Source organism: Pecten maximus, chromosome 14 (genome assembly GCF_902652985.1).
Source record: "Pecten maximus chromosome 14, xPecMax1.1, whole genome shotgun sequence".
NCBI classification, from domain to species: domain Eukaryota; kingdom Metazoa; phylum Mollusca; class Bivalvia; order Pectinida; family Pectinidae; genus Pecten; species Pecten maximus.
In genome coordinates, this window is record NC_047028.1 from 19410252 (window position 1) to 19436714 (window position 26463).

Consider the following 26463-nt stretch of genomic DNA (forward strand, 5'->3'; position numbering starts at 1 on the left):
TCAGATTCGGCGCAATCTTTGCGGAATTCAAAAAAAGTGTGCATCAACATATTTTACCGGTATTATATCACGAATCAATGAAGATTGCACAAAGTGCATTAACTTGCAGGTAAATGATGAATGGATTTTGTTTATCTCAAAAAATATTTACCATAACTATAATTGTACACTAAATGGGTTTCTTCTCTATAAAGTTAAAAAGGCAGACTTATTTAAATCCGATTGAAGGTAATTGATATACACGAAGATGGCAAAGCAAGAGATTCTGATAAGTTACTTAAATTAAGATAAATGATTATGAAGTAAATGAAAAAAAGAAAAGAAAAAAAATACACTTAAGGAATATTTACGCATCAAATTTCTTTATCTATTGTTAAAATTATTAATATTTACTATTTTGTTTATTCATTATTTTTTTGTATTATAATAAATGATTGTTAAATATAAATATAAGACACATAACATTTTTGCAGGATGAAATTGGAAAGGAAGTACGAGTGATGCTTGTTCTTGAGAAAAATGGCGGCAAGTCTCACTTCCGTTGGGATGACGTAGTTCCGGGTCGTTATCTGTGTATAAAAGATCCATTCATCGACAACTCTGAAAGGCTGTTGCTGGTAAACCAGGCTTCAAACGTTCGTGTTTTGAGTGTTTAGCTGGATACTACAGGTAGATTCAATTAACTGGAAAGGCCGTCATGCATCTATTTTTAATGAGTCATGGATGGATAACTTTGTTACCAAAATTCACAAAATGTCGCAAATGAAAGACAAAGCAAAAACGTTTTTGATCATTTTCTAAGCAAATATTTAATTCGACTCTATAGCATGACGTCACGCATGTACGGAGATGAGTTTCACACCATAGACTAGGCGCACTGAAGTGCGAACATACGGACATACAGAATCGGTGTGAAGAGAGAAACCTAGAAGCTTAAGAGAATGACGCTATAAGAATTCAGACGAGTTAATTATATTATCTTATTATCATAATTTAACAAAAAAGGTGCATGTACATAGATATGTAGCGGTATAGTAAAATATGTTCAGACCAATATGTCTGGCTATATATGTTTTTTTATGTTTGTATTAAGTCACGTGTTGTGTGATCTAAGCCCGAATTTTCTCTGGCCCTGCCCTGTTTGGTGTAGGGCCAGAGCGCACTACTATATGAAAACGTGGAATTATCCGACACCGTTTGGTGTCGCTAAGAATTTGGTGCAAATACAATAAAATCGGGCGTGACATAACACCTACCTTACATGTATGGATAAATGAGATATTTATTTACCCCAGAACACCCATTTAGTCCCATCTAGCTGTTTTATTCCGTCCGTATAGACCCTCGCTTTACGCTGGTCAAAATTTCATACTTGATTCGACGCCATATTGTTAACTATGTGGGTCGCGGGCGTCCTAATTATCCTTATCAGTGCGCGATGGAGCGAAAAGAAAAAAATACAACATTTATTTTTACATATTTTAACCCCTAATAATTGAGGAATAATGCATTTTTGAATTTAATATAACAGTTAGTTTTCTTAATTTAAACTATGCAAGAACAAAAAACACAATAAATCATATGTGGTCTTTTCGGTCCATTGCGTTCCGATTCGGGTGGTTAGTCGTACTGTCACTTACAAAATGGCGGGTCAACAGAACGAAATTTTGACTAGCGTAAAGTGAGGGTCTATACTGACGGAATAAAACACCTAGATGGGACTAAATTTGTGTTCTGGGGTAAATAAATACAAAAATGTATCTCTTTTATCCATATATGTAAGGTAGGTGTTATGTCACACCCGATTTTATTGTATTTATACCAAATTCTCAGCGACGCCAAACTTAGTCGGATAATTCCAGGTTTTCATATAGTAGTGCGCTCAGGCTCTACACCAGACATGGTGACAGGGCCAGAGAAAACTCGGGCTAGTGTGATTTATGCTTTAATCAGTGGTATAACAACTCCTATGAAAGCATAACATTTTATATTACAAAAAAAAAACGATAATTATTTACGTGCAATTTATACAAGTCTATAAATAATCGCATACAAATATGAACGCAGCAACATAAAGACCTTTATTGGATATTATTGATAGTTGTTGGCGAGATAAGATTAATATTGGATACACGTATTATAATTACCTGTGTGTACACCGAAGATACTTTTCAAAGAAAAATGGACATAATTGGCCCTTATAAAACTCTACCTTGTTGTCATCATATCGTCTTATGGTAAACTGTATATTGAAGGCTATAAATAAAGTATTTAATCTATATAAACAATACCCGTTTTACGTCCAAGTATCGAAACACTTTAATTTTCTTTCCAGTAGAATCAATCATAATTAACAATCTATATTAAATTTGACGTCGATCAATGAAATGTATATATAGGACTGCTGTCTCATGGGAGGTGTCAAATCGTCATAATTGGAATTCAACGTTTTCCAGCTATTGAACCACAAGACAAGCTATCAGAATGTATGATACAAATCGAGTATGCCGAATGTTTAATGTGTTTTGTGTCATTACATATATACAATACAATTAGAGACATTCGACTGCAAGTATGGCTTTTCCCCAATATAGCACACATGCACTTCGTCAAAAATAAGGTTCAAGACATTTTGTTTTTGCATCAAATGTGGATGATATAAATCTGTATTACATGTTGAAAATGTAGTATATGTATTTCATATAAATATTTACAAAAGATCTAAGCACCTTACAATACAAAGTGACATATATTCTGTATACCAGATAGCCTGAAATGAATTAAAGTGCATCATTCAGACACGTACGGTAAGTAAAGTGTATACATGTATATTATAAATTATTGAGGTGACTTTATTAGAATAAATCGAAGTAGATGTCTTTGGTTCTTCATCAGATAATGCCCTACATTCAACACTGCGACATATATGCCTATATACATGGAATTTGTTTAGCTATTTGATTTTTCTTCAACTTCCGGTCCTCATATCTTTTCGCCCAGGGTAGCAACAGTAGAACACTCCCACCAATCATTGCACATCCTCCCATTAGGTGGAATGACAGAACATAAGAACCTGTCATATCCCTCAAAAAACCTGAAACGTACGGAAAACGGAATGGTTTAAGTTACAATAAACGTACACAGAGAATAATGCGTCAGTAGATAAAGACCCATAACGGAAATTATATTAGATATAGGTATACACTCATTAATAGATATAAAGATTTAGGGTTAAATTGTCAAACAGAACTATGTAAAATATCTTAATCAAAAGTCCTTAGACCTTGGTATGTAATAACACAGCTAAAATGTATTTGTGATATTCAAACTCGCCATGCAGTCTATGTTTCTCTTGGTTTCTGTATATTTTGTAAGAAAAAAATCAATATGGATAACCCCAAACGTCATGTTTAAAACGATGCATTACCAATAACACCACCGTAATCCTATATCACGCCAATGTTAACCTCTTTCTACAAAACTTATTGTAATAATACCACGTGTAAATCAATAATATGCTTTTTGAACACGACATGATATTACTGTTTTTATCATGGTACACGTAATAATAACACTTTTTGTTTGCAAGAAAATAAAAATTCATATCAAGAGGGATGTTATGCACCATCTTACCTATCATCACTGCTTGTTGAAAATGTACATCACACGTCGTGTTAACAGTTACGACCTTTCATTATATATACAGGTATATACTTTTCAATCAATTATTATCCATATTCTTATTTATTTTTGAGCGAACCTATTTCGTTTTAATAATATAAGGAAAACCTATGCACGAAAACATCAGCATTGACAAACATTAAATAAAAAGATGTCGTTAACAAATTTACTTACCAAATAATGGGGCCGATGCCCCTGTTGCTATTCCGGTAAAACTACAAGATATACCATACGCTTTCCTCATGCGGTCAGCTCCCAAAAGGTCAACACAGAGGGGAGAGTATAGGGCAACTAGTACCCCACTGAAAATTCCATACAGAACTGAGAACATCACGAATGTCCACAAACTATCATACAGGTGTACAAAGTGGGTGACAATACCAGTTATTATTAACGAACCAGATATGAGTACATGTCTCTCAATACATCGTACGTCGGCAAGCAAGCTAACTAGGCACCTGCCGACAAATTCAGCGATCCCGATAGTTCCAGCTATCAGAGCAATGTCACTGTCAGCAATACCCTGATCTTTCGCGTATGGTGGGATGAAAATGTGTGCAAGGGCACATTCAATCTGACCCAGACAAACTGCACTTAAAACTATCAAAAAAAGTGAATTTTTGAAAAGGCTGCAGTCAAATATCTGCGATAAAATTCCACATCTCAAAGCACATTTGGAATTGTCTATGTCATCAACTGTTAGCTGCACTTCATGATCCACTGTATAATTTGGTATATGAGTTAAACTTATACAACTTCCGGAAGATTCGTTAATATCCGTTGTTTTCTTTATTGTCTCAGTTGAACTAATAGAACGCGTGTTTTGCCGTGAGTTCTGTAACATCTGTATATCTTCACCATTTGACACATTCATCGCTTCTTCCACATCCTGACTATTGATTTCCTTCGTCAGGAAAGAATCATTACTTTCCAATTTATATTGGTCAATAGGCCGCATCAATGTACCAGCAAGAGTACAATTCAAAATAATGCCAGAAGTTATCATCAAAGCGCCATTTAAGTTATACATTTCAACTAACTCGTGAAAAAGAATGGGTAATACCAGGCCACCTAAACTTCCACATGAGATAGCGAGACTATTTGATAGTCCTCTTCGTTTGTCGAAATATTTACTGAGTATCACGATGCTTGGGCCGTGTATTAAGGCAGATCCGATCGCTGAAATGGAAGTAGATTGATAAACATTTGATTAATTAGAAAACAAATAAAACGAAACAGAAGCGTATCATTTGTTAACTCATGTGTTATAGTTCCTTTCATTAAATTATCTAATCGTTAGTTGATGTTTGCGGAACAATAAAAATGAAAGATATGCAATTAGCATATTAACACACCGGTAAATACTCCCTGAGCAAGGATTACGGCTTCTATAGAGGTAGCCATACTTGAGAGGAGGTAGCCGACAGCTAGGAAGACGCCCCCAGTCATCACTGACTGTCGACAGCTTACCTTTCCCAGTCCATACGTCATCATAACCAGCGCTAAAATAGAGCATAGCACACAGTTCACAAAACATATTATTGTAATTATTGAGTAAGTTTTCACTTTACTGTTGATTGACACCTTTTATGATTATATTTGTATGAGCATCCTGTAAATCCGAAACCACACTGATTCATTCAAAGAAACATATGCTTAGGAACCTTACCAAAAATGCTGTATCCTGCTAAGTATACGCCTGATATCACCGACGTCATGGTAGCGCTCGATCCAAAAGTCTCAATAAACTCGACAAAAAATATACCAAAAGATCTGTATAATCCCATCTCGAGAAATGTTGACAGCATGACCGCTACAATTAAGAGGGAACAATCCGATTAAATTTTGGATCCAGCAAGCACATTTTATCACCTTACTATTCACTTGATTTACAAATTTAAAACCCCGCTCCCTGCATCACACATATCTGTATTATTATAAGAATGCTTGCAAAATGACATTTATTGTCTCTGTTATGGTTCCCAACTGTCAATTCCTTTCTTGATACTCAACTCGACTCGACTCGACTCGACTCTCGACTCGACTCGACTCCACTTCACTCCACTCCTCTCCACTCATTACTGCTTAATTAAGAAAGTTATCATCTAAACACCAATTGACAATAGAACGAAATTGAACAGTAATTAAGATAAGCTGATATACAGAATGAGGACATTAAATATTGGAGACATATTTCATTATCAAGGAAATAAACCTCGAGATACTTTAAAAAACAGACAAACTTACCTGCCATTACGACCCATGCCCACCCCCTGTCTATAGGGGCCGAGCCACGTTTGTCTTCTGCAGTCATCACTGCATTTGTCAAACTATCTAGATCGGATTGCCGAGTCTGTAAAGGTCGGACAAAGCTATTTTATACTGCAATGGATCTTCAAAGTAGATATTTTCATTTAGAAACAACAAAAGTTAACAGCTCTCTTCACGAAACTATAAATGTAGTTAGACACATGAAAAAGCACAAAGTCAATAAAATCAGGTGTGTGTTCCGAAGGACAAGGACCTTTAAAGTTTATCTACGACAGCCGCTGTTTGGGTTCAAATAAAAGTAATGTCACGTTCTGAAAACAAAGTAGACTATAGACCTAAATGTTCACCTGACGAATAAATCGGATCGGTATTGTTCTACAACAACATCGACACACAATATATTTAAATGTCCCTTTGTTAAATACTCAATATCTTCATATGTTTTAAGATAGAGTATGCCGGTACTTATGGTCAATTAAAATGTTCTTCTTTCACTTTACATCTATCTTAAGTCGATCCCACTATCAACCTGGCACTAAGATGATAGTGTACGCTGCAAGGTCATCAAACCTGACCTACCGACCAGGGCCCAGTTGTTCAAACGTTGATTAGCTTAATCACTTTATCAGTGAAAATCTTATTTCACCTTTACTTCAAAACCGTCGTGTTTATATTCCTTAAAATAGGCAGATAAGCAAACATTGAGGAATGCTATATTTTCATAAAATTTGATCAAGTTTGTTGTACCAGAAATGATTTTATCAGGATTTTAAAATTGCTGTTAAACTATGATTAGCTTAATCACCTTTTAAACAAGTGAGCCCAGATATATGTCATCGACTGCCATCCATTTAATTATACAGTAATCTGCAGGCTTATGGCAATGGTTAGTGTATAGGTCATCTAAGGACACAGGTCAATTTCTTATCAATGGTGTATTCTTTCCAAATGTAAACGTATGGGAAAGCTGGTCAATACGTACGTCAACGACGGACAAAAATGCTATATAAATTAACATCACTAATGCTTATGTTTTGGATATGTTAACTGTCTTCTCGTTAGGTATAAGTGGTTCATAAAAAGGAAATCAGCGAAGACAGCAGTGGATATTTCCGGCCATCATCTGAACGAGAAACGTATCCAAATTGAGTCTCCGACAAAAAAGGTTTTCACTTCTGTTATATTAGGATGTTTGGATACCGGGTTGGCATTTCAAGATGAAAGTTTGTAATTTGCACTACATTGTATACATGAAAATAGTAATTGAGGTAGGACGCGACATATTTATAGTATTTCATCATTGGTTAATGTACATTTGCATTGAAAATTAGGAAACAAGTGTAGTTTTCGTCTTTACAAGAATTTATCGATAAAGGAAAAGGTATTAACCTCAGATTACGCAAAAAGTCGAATACATTGTCTATTTTACTATGATTTCACTTCGTTTTTGTTAACAACAAAGGGCACGGTCGTCTTTCAAACCTTGCACAGAACTCATTACTAGACAGGTGTATGGCTATAACGGTAGCTTTTCCCGAATGTGTGTAAGAAATATAGGTTAGTTAACAATATGATTCACAAAACTAATTCAAACATTTCAGTTGCAGTAAATGTTACACTATCCTCAGAATAATAACCCACGTCACCCAAGGGTCTCGTTTTCCCATTATATTTGTAAAGGAATGATCGCTTACATCTGTCTGAATACCTGGACTACATGGTGTCGTATACAGCTAGGTGACCCAGCCGTTGAATTCAAGCGAGCTATCGACCTTTAAATTGGAGTTACTAAATAATGATATCTCAGTTTTTACAGATATAATCATTTAAGATCTAACATAATACAAGATCTAATTTATTAGTCGAGGTATCGGAAGAAATTTATTAAGAAAATAAACAACACTTATAATAACAAGAATAATTTTGATGGATTGTCTTCGTAATACTTACTAATATATACGAAACGTATTCCAGCTGGTGTACGTCTACGTAGTAACGTATATTGCTGTAGACCATACCATTACATATAGGCTACTCTAGCCACACATATTGTTCCATCCAATAGCGACAACACACACAGCTGAACGATAAGGAGAGAAGATGAGAAAAATAGTGAGACTAACCAGTGCTAGGGTGAGGGTACCGCGATCTGGTAACCTGTGGACAGGTTGTAATAGTGACACCTATACGGGCAAGGTAAATGAAAGGTTGGAACAATCAAACACACGTATGCTCATGACACAGTTTTTATCTATTGGTGTCGGTTACCGACCATAACAGCTTGCATGTGCGATTGCATCTTTGTGTCACTAATGACTAGAATACAAATGACACACGTCACTAATGCTGAATGTCTATAGTGTTGATGTCTTAGAGGCGACTAAAATTACACACAATGATAGAGGAAGCTCACATTTACACAATGATCGGGAAAAAATAATTACAAAAAGAAAGAGGAAACTCACATTTACACAGTGATAGAGTAAACACACATTTATACAATGATAGAGAAAACACACATTTACACCATGATAGAGTAAACACACATTTACACAATGATAGAGAAAACACACATTTACACAATGATAGAGTAAAACACACATTTACACAATGATAGAGAAAACACACATTTACACAATGATAGAGTAAAACACACATTTACACAATGATAGAGAAACACACATTTACACAATGATAGAGAAAACACCATTACACAATGATAGAGAAACACACATTTACACAATGATAGAGAAAACACACATTTACACAATGATAGAGAAAACACACATTTACACCATGATAGAGAAAACACACATTTACACAATGATAGAGAAAACACACATTTACACAATGATAGAGAAAACACACATTTACACAATGATAGAGAAACACACATTTACACAATGATAGAGAAAACACACATTTACACATGATAGAGAAAACACACATTTACACAATGATAGAGAAAACCACATTACACAATGATAGAGAAAACACACATTTACACAATGATAGAGAAAACACACATTTACACAATGATAGAGAAAACACACATTTACACAATGATAGAGAAAACACACATTGACACAATGATAGAGAAAACCCGAATTTACACAATGATAGAGAAAACACACATTTACACAATGATAGAGAAAACACATATTTACACAATGATAGAGAAAACACACATTTACACCATGATAGAGAAAACACACATTTACACAATGATAGAGAAAACACACATTTACACCATGATAGAGAAAACACACATTTACACAATGATAGAGAAAACACACATTTACACAATGATAGAGTAAACACACATTTACACAATGATAGAGAAAACACACATTTACACAATGATAGAGAAAACACACATTTACACAATGATAGAGGAATCACACATTTACACAATGATAGAGAAAACACACATTTACACAATGATAGAGAAAACACACATTAACACAATGATAGAGAAAACAAAAATTTACACAATGATAGAGAAAACACACATTTACACAATGACAGAGAAAACACATATTTACACAATGATAGAGGAAACACACATTTACACAATGATAGAAGAAACTCACATACACACTATGCAAATTACAACAGGTAGGTTTCAAATATCGTGCTCTATTGCCAGTATGATACCGTTAGTGTCTTATTGAAATTCCTTGCAAATTGAATTAATTCAATATTTTACTTGATGTGTTGGCGGCAAATCTCTGTATATATACCCAGTGGAATCCTACGATTGTTTAAAAGACTTGTCGTCTATAATTTGGAATGAATTGCAGTTTAAGCTGGATCGAGTAGATCTATATTTGGCCCAAATTGTTATTTACCAAGAATTTGTTGCACACGTGTGTCTAATCTAATACCAAGCTCTTCAAGTAGAGACATGTTATCTACCCTGTTCTGTCAATTATCGGCAATAGTGAGGCAAATTGTCTAAAGTACCTATTTGGCATATTTACATATAATTGATATAGGCGCTAGGCTGATTATAGCATTATCATCATATCAACAGCAATTGTCTCCTAATGTATACCAAGTTAATGCTTGAATTGAATATTTGTGTTTTTTGGAGGTTACAATTTGTTCCGGAGTCTGATACACATCTGGTCACATTATACTGACAACTGGTAAACGTGATTAAAAAGTCAATAGCCTTCTACAGAGGCAAATGGTCAATCAAAAATAATTACAAGAGAGACATTCAGGGAATACAGTAAGCATTTTGTCTGTCAGTACCTCATCTGGATCAACACATTTTCGGTGGAATCCCACAGACAACGGCAGCTCAGCACTAAATTATTTTGTCTACCTATTCGATAATCATATCAGTATAGATATTGGTATACTTTTTATACCCCTTATGGCGGATGGCAAAGTTTTATAAATGGATATTGTTGTTTTAGTTGGGTTGAAGTACCAGATCAAATGTACAAAGTATTAGTGTTCTCAACTATAGCATGAAGATTTCCCTGTAAAAAGTATCCTAACAGTCCCTATAAGTGAACTTAATATCAAATTATAAACTTTGTATCAGATCCATTTTTTTTCATTTTTTTTTTTTTGAGAGAGAAAAACACTTGTTGCTGGTACAAAGAACACATTATACTCACATTACCGGGCTTTTACATGATGATAAGTGCTTTGCTTTGGTCCTTAAAGACTGGTGATGGTGATTGGTATCCTAGATCAATGGTCCTTTGTAACGCACAGTCCAAACCATATACAATGTTAGAAATTGCAAAATAACACTCACATACACAAGCTGCATAATTGTGGAAGATTTCATTCCTTCAATTTGAATAAATTTACATATTTAAATCGACAAGGCAATGAGTCACACTGTCATCAATACAGGAATAGATCATTATAGTTATTTTTATTTCCTGTGTGTCGGTATATTAAACGCCCAATACCGTTGATGTCAAATGAACATAATTACCACAAATTCTCTCGCAAAATATTCAGCTATGTGTGGTCCATAAAGAGTTAGTTGTGTCCACTGTGCACATGTACATCCCAACACCGGACTCAACGCATCGGTCGTCTGCCAAACCACGCGAACAGGAAGTTATATCATCAAAAACAACTTGCTGGCTCACATTCCATTATGTGGTATGGCTCTTTCCATTACATGCTCTTGTTTCTCGGGATAGTCAGGTGTTGCTGGAGATGTCTTCAAAATCTCATCCTTAAATTAAAGTAATACGATACGACTGATTTATAATTTTCAGATTGTTATCTAAATTGTAGAGCTGATCATGTATAATCAACATACACGTAAATTTGTTGACAAATTTTGTTTTCGTTGTTAGAAATGTTATGGTGCATAAAATTCACTTTTGCTCTGCTGCATATATAGCACAAACACAAAAAAAGGAGAGAGAAACAATTTGTTTATCCACATCTTAAAGCACTCAGATGTTGCTTTCAAACGTTTCTGATACAAATTATCTGTAACACAACCATGATAACAAATAAAGATCAGAAATATAAGGAGGATGAGCAAAAAACATGTACTTACTTGGGTACTGGAGTGAGATGAAGGACATGGTCACTCAGACAGATAAGTGTTGGACAGATGGTGGGGAAGTAAGAAGGTTAACTAGCCAATCGTGCGCTCGCTGTGTGACGTGGAAAGGACAACTAACGGCGCGGGGAAAAGGTAACTTGTGTCATTTCATATTTAAGATTTAAAGTTTCCCTTTCCTTGTTTATTAAAAGCTAAAGGAAAGTCTTCATTCTTTTGTGATGCCAATTCTGTTTCCATGAGAGGTGAACGGCGTTTTCAGTAGATAGATTTTAAGCTTCCATCTTTAAATTTTGAACAATACAACATTTAATGTCCATGTCGATCGAATACACCCCGTAAAACTTGAACTTAAGAACTTTCAGATTATTCAACATAATTCCTCATTGTCTATTTTCCCCTTTCTATATAGTAGCAATCCTGCTTCCTCGGTGTTTTCATATCACATTTGATTCGATATCCAGAGACCTACCCTACCCTAAGGCCACATAAATCAAAAACATACTAGTTAATGAAGGCCATTGGAATGCTGTATGGTCCAGATCAGCATCTTATTAGAAAATATCATAATGCTTTGGGTGATTTTAGTCAAGCTTGTTGATATTCATAGTGATTACGTTGTTAACACCTGCATTCTACCTAGATTTACATTGAGATTATAAAAATGAAGCAGAAGACGCTTATCCTTTCCGGAAAGTCTGGTCATGCCATCATTGTACCTTTTAGAGGTTATTTTACCAATATAATTTATAAATATTTAAAGTTATCCTTTGAATATGCACTTGTAGAAAGCCTGGACTATGTCAAACTGGAGGAAGGTTAAAAATGTCCATTGTAGGTATCTAGCCTTGAGTCGGATAATAGATTAGTTGATATCCAGCAGACAGATACTTTACTGGAAAGTAGACTGATAAAAATATCATCATGAAAATGTTTAAAGAGCCTAACGTTCATGTTCATTTAAATGATCAAATAACCAACATATGGTAAACAGGTGCCCTCAATCTCGTCTTTGATTAATTTACATTAGTTTACGACTTTCATCAGCCAAGAATAAAATGTTAATAACAGCGATCAGCGACCCAGCAGCAACTTATTATGTGGAGCATTGTAAAATATTGTTTTTTTGTTGTGTGAATTAGCTGGCTTATTTAAGTCATTCCCTGTTGTTACAAAGTTGACAATTCCAAACTGACAAACTATATAATGGACCCAATCCACACAATGCAATAGATTACGTTAAGGTCTAAATTTAACTATCAAATAAATAGATATATTGTTCCTGTCATTTTTATATTTCATATTTCATTTCAACATATTTCATTGGTAAAACAATTGATTGAACATCAGGCTTAAGCCTTTATTAAAGTTCTCTCCATTAAAAAAAGAGTAAATATTTTATATTATATTCATATTATATATATACTATATTTGTGTTGCTGTTAATTTAGGAGAAAATACAGTGGTAATTAGATATATTAGTTATATCTACTTTAAAATATCTCAAACTCCCCAATAGCTATCATGTACAACGATAGACAATCAATTCCCTGAATGGAAACCACGAATCTCCTGGATTCGTCTATGTTTTATTGATACATGAATAAGCTTCGATTGATATTAATTTTTTCAAATGTGATTTTTACTGCTATAGTCGCTTTAAACATTGTTAACACTAGCTATCACAATCATGACTGTGAGTCCAGTTTATCTAACTAAGCATTTGTGTCGTGTAATAATGTTTGATTGTAATAGAAAGTTTGGTTTGGTTTGTTTTTGTTTAACGTCCTATTAACAGCCAGGGTCATTTAAGGACGTGCCAGGTTTGGAGGTGGAGGAAAGCCGGAGTACCCGGATAAAAACCACCGGCCTACAGTCAGTACCTGGCAACTGCCCCACGTAGGTTTCGAACTCGCAACCCAGAGGTGGAGGGCTAGTGTTAACGTGTCGGGACACCTTAACCACTCCGCCACCGCGACCCCTGTAATAGAAAGTCTATAGGAGTTATCATATAAGTAATGTAAATATTACACACTTTCTGGTTCATATTACACGTAGTAGTTAGCACATAAAAATCTTTAAACCGTTTTATGTCTGTTAATCACTAGACCTTAACGGCCATGCACTGGGACATCATATCTACCTTACCAGGTATGCATATGAATAGATGAATCATATATTTATTGATTTTAAACCTGGGTGCCACTTTTCATTAGACTGCACCTAATGTATTCATGGTGATTCAACAATCATTAACAAAAAAGAAATACTACAGTAAAACCCCGTCGGTTCCTTGCAGAAACATCAAATTTCAATAACACACACTTTATATATTAAATGGTAAGACGGCAAATTATCAATGTATTCAGGTTACATAAATAGCAAGCATACATGCATGTACACGTGCCAAATTGTTCGTGTTGGTTGTGTTAAAAAATAAATAAATAAAAAAGATGAAAAAAACTTTTGGTGTTTTACTGTAATCTGGTGATCAAATACTACTGTATACTCAAAAAATACTGACGCTGCTTCTACATGAGAAAAACCTTTAACTTTGTGTGAAATAGAAAGATAAAACAGTGCTATTAGCAGTAGCATTCAACGAAATGCTAAACATGCACTTACAAATTATGTGTAAAAATAAATCATCTGCTTCCCTATATGTCTTGACTGATCGTCATTCGGTCAATTGTTAATTAATTCACGTGGTAAGAATCAACCAAAGGAAAACAGTCTCAACTGCCACACTGTAAGGTATGGCCTTGGTATCATTTAACATACAATCAACGTGTTAAGATAATTAAAGGGCCGCTTTATTGTGTCCTTTTGTTGAAACCATGGTTTATCGGTATGACATCTGGCCTCAAGCAAGGATACTCAGGTTTCTTTATATTGATGCCATACTGTGTAAAACGTGCACGTTGTTGCTTATATTATCTACATTATCGGTCACCGGACAATCTTACTCAATAAAACGATCAGTTGCTTATAATATCTACATTATCGGTCACGGTATAACCTTAACTAATAGAACAAGCTGTTGCTTATAATATCCACATTCTTGGTCACCGTATAAATTTACCAGGTGGAAAAAGTTGATGATTCCTATAATCTCTACATTATTTGTCATCATTGTACCTTACTTAGTAAAACGTACAAAATGTTGCCTATACCATCTACATTCTCTGATATCGGACACGACCTGGCCTGTGGGTCCATTGTTTAACTGTATGTCGTTTAAGCTTTCTTTAACAACTTCATTATTCGATGTCAAAGGAAACACATCTTGTAGTAGAATCAATAATAGTTGCTTATTCAATAGCTAAGTAAACAATAGATATATAACTATTGATTGTTATGTATTTTACCTTTTGAGACCATCTGCAAAGTTAGTCCTGTCACTTCTAGGTACAAGTGTAGACAATGTATAAACTTTCCAATGCAACATCTTATCTGGGCGAGTGACGTTCGGTCCCAAAAAATGCAGACGCACAACATGTTCTCATCTGAGCGAGTGACGTTCGGTACCAACATGTTTTTCCCCTAATCGGTAAGCAGAGTAATATTATGAACTTGTTCCGACCCACAAATATACTTCATGTACGTATATATTACTATGAACACCAAAAACGGGCCGTATATGGTGTCATTCACGGTTTAGCAATTACAACACTTTGGCATTCATAATTATCACATTCCTAAATGACTTTCAGTATTATAGCTGCCAGCTATCCGGAAGTCGAGCTAGCCAGCACTACCGGTCTTCTAATCACACACAGGAAAGTTGTATATATTGTACAGCATGTGGATGCACGTACCCGCTTAGTGAACCGACCTTCCGAATGCGCCTCGTATATAAACACCTACACAAGATATACCACAAGCCTAATCTTTACATGCGACTGTAGTATTAATTTAGCACTTCTTACGTTGTAGCTGTGCATGTCACCTCTGTGACTGTGTTCACTCAAATCGAACCATTCGAAGGCGTTGTGAATGTACAGTGTTCAATTATTGATGTTTAACTTCAAATCAAAACAAAATACAAATTAATTTCGTGTATATTGCTAAATTTATCTTTAAAACTGTTATCTACCTGTATTTTTTCATATATCATTTTATCTTAATTGATCATCAAATAAAGTATCTTCTGTTAATTTTGTACTGAAAATGAGTGTAAAAAATATTGTGAAGATGCAACTACTGTCTGTCGTATCGATGCTAGCTTATGAACATTAAGATAGTTATGCTTCATAATCTCTCGAATCTTTTATTATATCTCCTTCTTGCATACTCGTTTTGATACATTTTGTCTAATGTAGCATGCCCTCTGGAATATCAAGCCATATATCGCCTTCACATGTTCGTTACACCCCAAAATGTGGCTATGATCCTCAGACTGTAGAGAGGGTTAGATGTGAGAAATGATATAGAACGAGCGGCATGTGACGTCACAGGGGTATACCGGCGACTAGTGTATACGATTACAGGTGATAATGTCAGGTTCATGTGTACTATTTTAGAATAACATTAGTTTTACGTGAATGCAATAAAAAGTACATATATAGTAATTCATATCAAGTCATGATTACTAAACTCTTAAAAATACAGACAGATCGAGATTGACAGTTTATCTGTATGAGTTGAAGTAATTCATTCCCGTGCATGATTGGAAAGTAACCACATTATCACAATTAACACTACAATACGTTTTTTGTTTATTCATTTATTAATGTGAATTATAATGCTTTTGCGGTTCACTATAGTTCTGTTTGTATAGCATCTTTGTTCTTCCTTTCTTCATATTGGCGTATCTTCGGTTCCAAGAACAGTATAATCCCTCCGAATAACATAAAACCTCCCATGAGGTAGAACGCTAGTGTATATGAGTGGAAATTATCCCGGATAGCACCTGTATAAAACGGTATATGATTAATTATAGACAAACAAATCAAGAATAACATTATAAATCTGTATACCTGAAGATTGCTTCTGATATGGCTAAAAAAGCCGGAACATAATTGTAAATAAGGAAGTACCATCAAGCTTAATAATATCAAATGTACGATGTTATAAAGACCATGCACACTAAATAAAATATTGAGGATGTGACTTAATTTGCACTAGATTTACACTAGATTTGAATGGCGGGTGTCGCCAATTAAGCTTAACCTTCAGCAACATCTGGTTGTATTATGCATTTACTGTATTATTGATTACTATGCTAATTTTATTCGATTTGTAGTTAGATTGACGGTTCCGTTAGTATATTGGTATTCTCAGTTGTTTTGTGCAAACATTACATAATACCTGTATATCATCAAACTTCAATATGAATTGAAAGCGTGGTACATTTGAGCCAGAAATGAATTATTCTTACCTATGATAGGATTAAAGACGCATATCGATAATCCATGAGAAACCATGGTAATTGCTAATCCCTTCGATATATGTTCAATCCCTACAAAATCCACGACTAATACTGCAAGCATGGCGAAAAACGTCCCGTGGAAAGTCCCATACAACACCGAGTAAAGGGCAAGTGACCAGAACTCGGTGCAATAGGGAATCAGCAGAGTAGATATAGCTGTAATTATTAAGGAGCCCGCAACCAGGAAATGACGTTTGATCCTCTTGTTATCGGCGATAAAGACTAGTATGAATTTGTTTAGCAAATCTGTACAACCAATGATTGTAAGTAATTGTGTGTTTTGTTGGTCACTCATTCCCACGTCCTTTGCGTGATGTGGTAGATAGGTCACTATTAGGGCAAGACCAAACACAGAACATACTGAACTTGTCAAGTTCATCAAAAACAGTTTATTCTTCAAAAGCTTTAAATCTAAAATACTTCCAAGAACATTCTTGCATGTGAGTTTATGACACCTAGAAGTACAGGAATCCTCTTCGTCTTCACTGTCATTTCCGTCACCTGCTGACGACACAGAAAAGTGTATATTACCAAGGGAGCCTAAGGCGTCTCCGAGTCCCTGGGCTAACTCCGAGCTTTTGTGAAAACGGGATTTCGTAGCATATACGTCGTCAGTCACTCCGGAATCCGAAACCGTTCGTCGTCGTCCTGCTTGTACCATTTGATACCTCCTATCACTCCATGCTTGACCCCGTCCATTCGACTGATTAATGACCAGCCTGTCATAAGACTGGCCAATGGAAGCTGTTGAAACTTTAACTGGTTTGTAGATCACACCATTAAATTCAGACTGTTTTGTAATATTGCTCCCTCCATTCTCCTTTCTTAGTTTGTTTTTCGTTGGGCGACGTTTCAGAGGACGCATCAGTGATCCTGTGACCATTATATGGAGAAGCAAAGCAGAGACAATCCACAATGTTCCTTGTAAAGCGTACATATCCAAAAGGATCCGGAACAGGTTTGGGAGGACCAGGCCGCCGAAACTCCCACCAAAGTTCATTACCGCATTAGCCATTCCACGTCTTTTGTCGAAGTATTTCCCTAACATCACTGTTGCTGGCCCGTGAGCAAAAGCCCCGGCCGCCCCTATTGTAAATAAAACCAATACATTTAATCTTATAAGTGCAGTGAACACACGTTCTAATTTCAATTTACAATGGCAACTTTAAAGAGGCCAATGCCAGTCGAGATTCAAGTGTTGGAAAACATCTGAAACTAGGTTTGTTTCCTAACCTTTAAATTGTATAGATATTTTCTTTTCAAATGCCGTTCACTCCAATCTTTGTGTACGTTTTAATAGTCCCATTGGTCAGAATATATCAATTTCAATGGTGTAAGCATAATAGGTATACTATTCAAATTAACACTTATATAGTTCGTTCGGAATATTTCAAAAATACTTACCGAATAAGAATCCTATGGTCAAGAGGAGGAGTTCCGGGGTTTTCACGAAACTGCTAAAGAAGTAGCTGGAAAAGGCCAGGAGTCCGCCAATAATTATAAACGGTCGATTAGCATCCAATATCTCACAAATGGTAAGGATTACTAAGGCTGAAAAAAAAAAAACATTACATGGTCTGGAACTCCAAAATTTAAAAACAGATTAATATTACCAAGTCTAGAACTCAAAGGCTACAAAACAGATTAACATTAAATAGTCTAGAACTCAAAGGCTACAAAACAGAGTAACATTACAAAGTCTAGGACTCAAAGGCAACAAAACATATTAACAATACATAGTCTAGGACTACAAAACATTACATGGTCTATAACTCCTAGGCTACCAAACAGGTCAACGTTACATAGTCTAGGACTTCAAGGCTTACAAAACATAAAACAGTCAAGATCACCAACGCTTGAATAAATCATTTTCACACACAGTTGGGATCACACAAGCTGCAGACACAGATCAACCTCTCGAACGGAATTCGTAGTTGCCAAGGCTACAATACAAATCAACCTCACACACAGTTGGGGTCACCACGGCTACAAAATGGGTTAACCTATCGAACGGAAGTCATGGTCACCATGGCTACAAAATAGAGCAACCACTCGAACGAAAGTCATGAACACCAAAGCTATAAAACAGAAGGAAGTCAGAGTTAATAAGGCTACAAAATAGAAAATTAGATGTATCCTCATTTGTAATCCTCAATATGATTCTTATGTTTAAATAATCATACTTACACAGGAGGCTGAAAACCAGTGTCTGTACTGATAAGGCCAATGACAAAATGGACGCGTTTGTATCCATAGCCACTATGAACTCCACAAAGAATATCCCAAACGATCTCAGGAATCCTACTATCATGAAACTCTCCAGTGTCGCAGCTGAAAGAACAGAGAAAAAATAAACTATACAGAGAATGGTGTAGTTTCAATCATTTATATTTTCGTTGGCTTAGTGTTTTGACAACAGAGGAAGCCGTGTATACTGTGTATCAATGGGCGAACTTGATTCTAGCTTGCCGTCAGTGCCGTTTGCCGGTTTTGAGCTTGCCGACGGCACGTACATTCAAGCAAAGCGGCTCATTTGCAATATGGCCGACATAGACCAAAACATATTTTTATTTTTTTATTTTATACATTTATATATGAATAAACTATTTCAGAAGCATTGTAAACAACAAACGCTGCAGAACATTCAAAATCAGCTTATTTTGCAATATATATATGACTAAAATAGCCCGACCGGATCAAAATAAGTTGAAAATCTTTAACGTCTCACTTAATTTAATCTTTCGGTTGAACACGTCGCCATCTTGTTTGTCGGTGTGCCGGTGGTTTCAAACCGGCTGGAATTTGCGCCGATCGGCACATGCCGAAATTGCGCGCGCATATTCGGGACACAATCAAGTAATTTTACCGCCTTCCCACCTTGCCACCGGCACACCGGCACGTCAGAATCAAGTTCGCCCATTGTAATACAATATAAGGGCGATAACTCCCATTGCTGAAAATCACATGAATTTACTCTGTTGATAAATTATTGTAATGTGCATGTATCCACAAACGTCTACATCTGGTTAGTATTCACTAGAACAAACAATATTAGCCCCGACTCCTAATGTATCAACAAAGTGTAACGTAACACGTGTAGATCGAACGATACATCGATTGTGGAATGGAAGTAGGTTAAATAGCATAGAGCTGTTTTAAAACGGACAGTCTCATTGGTGGATTTAAAAACAAATATGTAGCATCCATCCCTTCCACAGCCGATGCATCATCGGCTATCACGACCGCTTTTGGTCCATTTTCTCATCTTTAAATCATTGCCACACGACAAAACAATAACATTATTAATAGTTAAGGATTTATGACCATGGTTTGTTATTGAGATGTTTTGTTTTTTGTTTTTTTGTTTTGTTTGTTTGTTTTGCATTTGATATTTCAGTCAGATTGAACTTAAATTGAACTGAATCGAAGCTCACCCTCACTTCCGAACTATGAAGGGTTTTACTTTGTTGATATATTAGGAATAGGGCTAATAGTTTACCAATACATACTAACCAGATGGCAACATATGCAATGTAACATACATCACACATCGTCCTAATTTCAATTACATACTGTGTATAATTGAAATGCATGGCTGTGTGTCGCCATATTTGGAACAACCCTATTCCTCAACTCCTCAACGAGGTAAACATTATTTACTGACTGCCATCCTAGACCATCCTTATCTGACGAGGTAAACATTACCTTCCGGACGCCACCCTAAACCATCCTTATCTGACGTGCCAAACATTACCTTCCGGACGCCACCCTAAACCATCCTTATCTGACGTGCCAAACATTACCTTCCGGACGCCACCCTAAACCATCCTTATCTGACGTGCCAAACATTACCTTCCGGACGCCACCCTAAACCATCCTTATCTGACGTGCCAAACATTACCTTCCGGACGCCACCCTAAACCATCCTTATCTGACGTGCCAAACATTACCTTCCGGACGCCACCCTAAACCATCCTTATCTGACGTGCCAAACATTACCTTCCGGACGCCACCCTAAACCATCCTTATCTGACGTGCCAATCATTACCTTCCGGACGCCACCCTAAACCATCCTTATCTGACGTGCCAAACATTACCTTCCGGACGCCATCCTTAACCATCCTTATCTGACGTGCCAAACATTACCTTCCGGACGCCACCCTAAACCATCCTTATCTGACGTGCCAAACATTACCTTCCGGACGCCACCCTATACCATCCTTATCTGACGTGCCAAACATTACCTTCCGGACGCCACACTGAATCATCCTTATCTGACGTGCCAAACATTACCTTCCGGACGCCACACTAAACCATACTATTCCTAATGCACGTCATCCTTAGCCAAACGTTTACCTATCAACACAATCCAAGCCCATCCCCGATCTGTTTGTTTATATGGGTCGTCTTCTTCTTCCCTTTCTTCTTCTTCCTCCTCCTCCTCTTCTTTCTCCTGTCGTTCACCTTGTTCCATCACGCCTATAAGACATAAACATACAGATATGGTATATATCATATTTATGTTAAAGGGGTCGTTATGGTTATAGCATGGATACGGTTACAATTGTGTTTCTTCAGTTTTCGGTCAGAGGATCATAAACAAGTCAGTTACAGAAGGACCGCCCACGTGACTCATATACCTAGGGTTCCTCTCACCGACTATAGTCAGTCTTTCAATCGTGCCATTGTAAGCAGGGATTTATTCAAAGAGCTAAGTACTTAAATGAGTTATATTGTCTCAGGCCCTTTCTCAAACTTTCTTCAAATCCAGCGGTAGATTTTTATTTCGTAAAGTCATTGAAGAAATTATTGGGAGAAGGTGTAGATAAGTTGTAGTAACTTGTGTCTAACCCATGTTCGTTGATGATTGGCAATACAAAATGTTTGAATTAAAAGCCAAACCTTTATTTAACAGGTTGCACTAGTGGACGTTATAGAGGTGGGTTGCTTTTACACCTGTAAGGTAGAGGGTAATTTTTCTCCGACAAACTAATTTATTTTCACATCTGTTTAAACGGAAATCATACCTAGGAGTTGACAGAGAAATCTCGAACAACAGGGAGACAAATCGGTGAATGATGGGGGAAATTCATCTGGAATTCATCTTGCAAAGGCAATACGTAGTCTACAGCTACATGTACAACTCACATAGATTAAGATCAGGTCCTTTTTATATGTTAACCATACATATATATCAGGGTACAAAAGAAATAACTTCAAAATGCAGCATTCATCAACTAATGCCTAATATACATGTGATGGAATTTACTTAAAATCTAATTGAAATTATAAGGTATTCTCAATACTAATTACTGTAAAATGGTGACCAATCTACAAGTGTTCATATTATTGCATTCGCATTGAATGGTTCAAGTATCAATACACTTACCAATCTGTAGATTTCTGCATAAGATACGAGTCTGACTCCAAATCTGAACGTGTACGTACCTGAATGTACATGCATCTACTGAACCTACTAGCTTTTGATTATTTTTGTCTACAATGACTACATTGCATTGTACATTGTAAGTAATTGATATAAGGTTTTAAAAACACTTTACAGGTAGGTTGTCATATACAGCCGGACAACAGATGTCACTAATTGTACAAATACTTGCTACGCATGTTCTCAACGGGTAGCCCGTTTAACTAACCCTGTAACCATGGTTACGGCCAGAGAGGCAATTGGTTGGATCACAAGTAGTTTACACTTAGAAAATTATTGTATAAGAGCTTCATCCGAGAGATTTCTATGATACTAGGCATACTGACAAACACACAGAAACGGGTTAGATAGAGGTCTGTAGAATCAACGCCGATGTAAATCCCCATCCCATTGGATATTCCAATTAACGTGTTACATGACTAATAATATATCAGTTTAACGGTCTACTGAAATAGAACAAATAAGTAATTTATGAGTATTTTGAATTTAAAAAAATTGAAGCAATTCAATATTAAGTTCTTGTTTTTCCTCCATTTTTATAGACAGTGCTTTGATAATGCAATCTACGTAAGTCGGTCAATGGTCGAGTTGAATCGCTGTTCATTAGCTTCCTAATATTTCAAAGGTTATAACTAAAAAAATAAATTTAATTTTAACATACAAAATAATTATACATAAATCGATACCTGCGTGTTCCCAGGTGCTACATAACGACTGCAAATACAACGCTACGACTTTGATGCTATAAATGAAATAGAATATTAAAAAAAAATAAAGAAGAAGAGATCCCTCGTCTGTTCCTTTAGAAAAGACTATATGTACCTTTTAACTACAAGTAAAATGTGGTACATCTGTCCAGGTGGGCAGAAAATGTGTCTTCTGATAAGTTTTGATGAGAACCATAGCAATGTTGACACGAAACTGAATTCGATAAGAAAAGCGAACAACTCGCGATAAGATTGCCCGTTTAAAAAGTATGGTATTAATGTTTACACAATGTTCTGACCTCGTTCTATACATAGCGTACATTCTAAATCAGCTGATTTGTAATGTCAACACGAATACATGTACACGCTAAAATCAGAACGTGGAAAATGAATGAGATGTACTTGTCACGATAATCCAGAAAATATCACAGTGACTAATAAACACCACGTTAAAAAAAAAAAAAAAGTAACCTACTTATATAACATCATGTATCTTTCTTGCTGCTTAAAACTTCCGCATTTGTCAATGTTCGTAGATTAATCTCTATGATAAAATACTATCAAGGTCATTAATCTATATGATAAAATACTATCAAGGTCAAAAGGTAAATCGTAGTAGAACGAAAAACATGTAGTGAAGGTCAGAGGAGGATGTACAATGGTACTTACTAACCTGCGGTTAAACGGTCGGTGTTTACCAAAAAGAACTGCACAAGTGTCTTCGCTCACAAAGTCTACCTAGAGATGCCTATATGTCACCTAACACGAGGGTACGTCCCTCAAATAGACTGTGTGACAACCTGATCGAGTTAGGTAATGTTATATTGAGTGTAAACGTTTACGCTAACAGGGAGCGTATATCGAACATCGCGTACTGATAATATGAATATCACAGCGCATGTCCAGCTGATGGTGGGGTGCCCGGTGAGGGATCACGGATTTTTCTGGAACACATCCTTCAAAACGTTTACCCATTCCCCCCACCCCTTGAAAACGTAAAAGGAAGACAAATATTTGTAATTCATTTTGCCTTGGGTGCTGGATGGGGGAGATACACCCGAACCGCTATACACAGTAATACAGAAGCGTATACGTGTAATATATTAATAGGGGGTCCTCTGTCAAAAGGAGGCTGATACGTATACCCGTATCTATTGCCAGTATCAGATAATACCGTAAAGTCATATCACAGATCTGGTATACCTGTAATACCTTAAAGATGATACGCGGCCGGCTGCGTATATGCTGATTTTCGGGGTCCTATATCTACGATATAGAATATCTTTGGGGATGGAATTATCTACTCACTTGCATATTAAGAAGGCACGAGAAACTAAAACTGTTGGATATTGGCCCATGTTAGAGCGTAAGAGTTTAACTTTTGATGTTGTGTGCATATTTTGTGTTTGTCGTCGGAGTAGTATGCAATATCTCGTGACTGAGGATTAATTGAGATATTCCTTCATTAAAGTGGTGCTTTACATGCAAGTGGGATACTCCATATACAATTTTTAAACGATAGATTTGAGGCTAACTACAGTAAAATCCTTCCTCGTACGAACCCTATCTATCGCCTAGAAATCAACCCGAGGCACTGTAAGTCTAAGTGCTGATACGAAATGACCGTTGACATACATGTATGTAATGACCATATATCGAATGGTACCCAAAACTTAAATCAAATACCCTATGAGATAGAAGTAATAATATATATAATATACAGCAAATTATGAAAATGTATTACTCATAATTAAAATATTCAGTTAACAATTAAAATATGTAGTTAATATTTAAGATATTTAAAATATATAGCTAATGATTAAAACCGATATGTAGCGCATGGCTGGCACATGTTATGACCTGTTCTCAGAAAGAGATAAGGGACCACAAAGTATATCAACGAGCATCAAACATGAATGACTTCATATCGTACGGGTGGAGATAATGGGCCCAATGAGATCATCAGATCAACTACTACACGTTAGCATTGGTCAACCTTCACCCCTCGAAACAAAGTATCTTGGGTAAACATTGAGCTACAATATATGTTTACCGTTTTCTGTTATCGTCGCGGGTTCCCTATTCTCGCGGGTTTTCCTGTCCTCACGGGTTCCCTAAATGTTCGCGGCAACTGAAGAATGGCTGTAGAATACACAAGCGGATTTTGTTTACGTCATTCGTAGACAACTAGTTAATCTGTGATGAACAGTTACCAGCATTTTCATTACTTATATTATTTATGCTTTAAGCCACAATAACGACATCAGCCGCTTACCGCTATGTTCCGCGGGAATAGAGTATTACATTATATTAATACAGATTTAAGATTCTGCCGCAAAAATGGAATTTTTGACGAATTTACGAAACATATGCAATACGTTTTAGTAAAATTAAACATACCTGTTCGAAAGATAATCCTCAGCACAATGGCCGTAAACCAACCGGAGCCAGGTACCTTGAGCCATTGTCTTCAATTCAATTCAATTCAATTCAATTTGTTTATTCAGTAAGCCTTACTTGCTACTGACTTAAGATACATTGTTATGCCGTCCATGTCGCTTACACGTTTACATTGCTTATAGTAATATCACCCAAACACCCCAACAATAGAACAGCCAGGTTCCTACGTAAGCAGTCTATACATAGTAAATAGAAAAGATTGATGAATGGGTAATTCCATAGTGGTTTTAGTTTGTATTGTTATAAATTGATTATGTTGACATTAGGATGAACACAATAGAGTATGGCAGGTGATTCCTCGGATTACTTATATTGGACTATTTGAATATATACATGCATATGGTGGATCGATATCGATTATAAGAGGTACTTAAGTAAGTTATTATTGACTATTCATTTAAACACAACACACGAATCACCTACGTCACTTTATACTATAACTCGGGTGATAAAATTCAATATTTACATAGATTTAAAAATAATCGCAAAAAGTTCTCCTCAGGGAAATTATTTTTTATAACGCAGCAAAACATATGATATTTCCTAATTTTTGACCTCCTGCTATTATTTAACAATGATTGGCCGTGATCAAGACCAGGAGGTCGAAAATTAGAACAAAAAAGGGATGGTTTGCTTTCACTTACGTGTAAGTTTACATTTGTAGTATATACATGTAATACCAAATATCCGAAAGAAAGTCAAAAACACCACATAACTTTGTGCCGTTAGTTTTCTGCTTGCAGCCTGGAGGTCGTAAGCACATTTTGCATTTGTACATTTCATATAAACCTGTGTTTAATGTGTTGATGAGCGTACTCAATGATGAAAAAATGTTTCAAGTTTTACATTTAGTCGCCTTTTATGGTATCTGAACTTTAGGCTCTTGGCATCACTAACTAGTCGGCCGAAGAGTTTC

At 36.0% G+C, this 26463-nt stretch overlaps 2 protein-coding genes across 2 annotated transcripts; both read right to left on the bottom strand.

Moving 5' to 3' along the window:
* Nucleotides 1-1827: 1827 nt before the first annotated feature.
* On the bottom strand, nt 1828-15017 carry LOC117342618 (monocarboxylate transporter 12-B-like). Its single transcript, XM_033904816.1, has 8 exons — nt 14872-15017; nt 10587-11164; nt 8076-8135; nt 5929-6034; nt 5351-5494; nt 5037-5183; nt 3856-4860; nt 1828-3094 (listed from the first exon to the last, which is right to left on the bottom strand). Exons 4-8 carry the CDS (start codon nt 5993-5995, stop codon nt 2931-2933), a joined length of 1527 nt encoding a protein of 508 aa, XP_033760707.1. The 5' UTR covers nt 5996-6034; nt 8076-8135; nt 10587-11164; nt 14872-15017; the 3' UTR covers nt 1828-2930.
* An 888-nt stretch (nt 15018-15905) lies between these two features.
* On the bottom strand, nt 15906-25547 carry LOC117342617 (monocarboxylate transporter 10-like). Its single transcript, XM_033904815.1, has 7 exons — nt 25488-25547; nt 25141-25229; nt 21291-21413; nt 19122-19265; nt 18339-18485; nt 16884-18020; nt 15906-16415 (listed from the first exon to the last, which is right to left on the bottom strand). Exons 3-7 carry the CDS (start codon nt 21406-21408, stop codon nt 16264-16266), a joined length of 1698 nt encoding a protein of 565 aa, XP_033760706.1. The 5' UTR covers nt 21409-21413; nt 25141-25229; nt 25488-25547; the 3' UTR covers nt 15906-16263.
* Nucleotides 25548-26463: the final 916 nt, after the last annotated feature.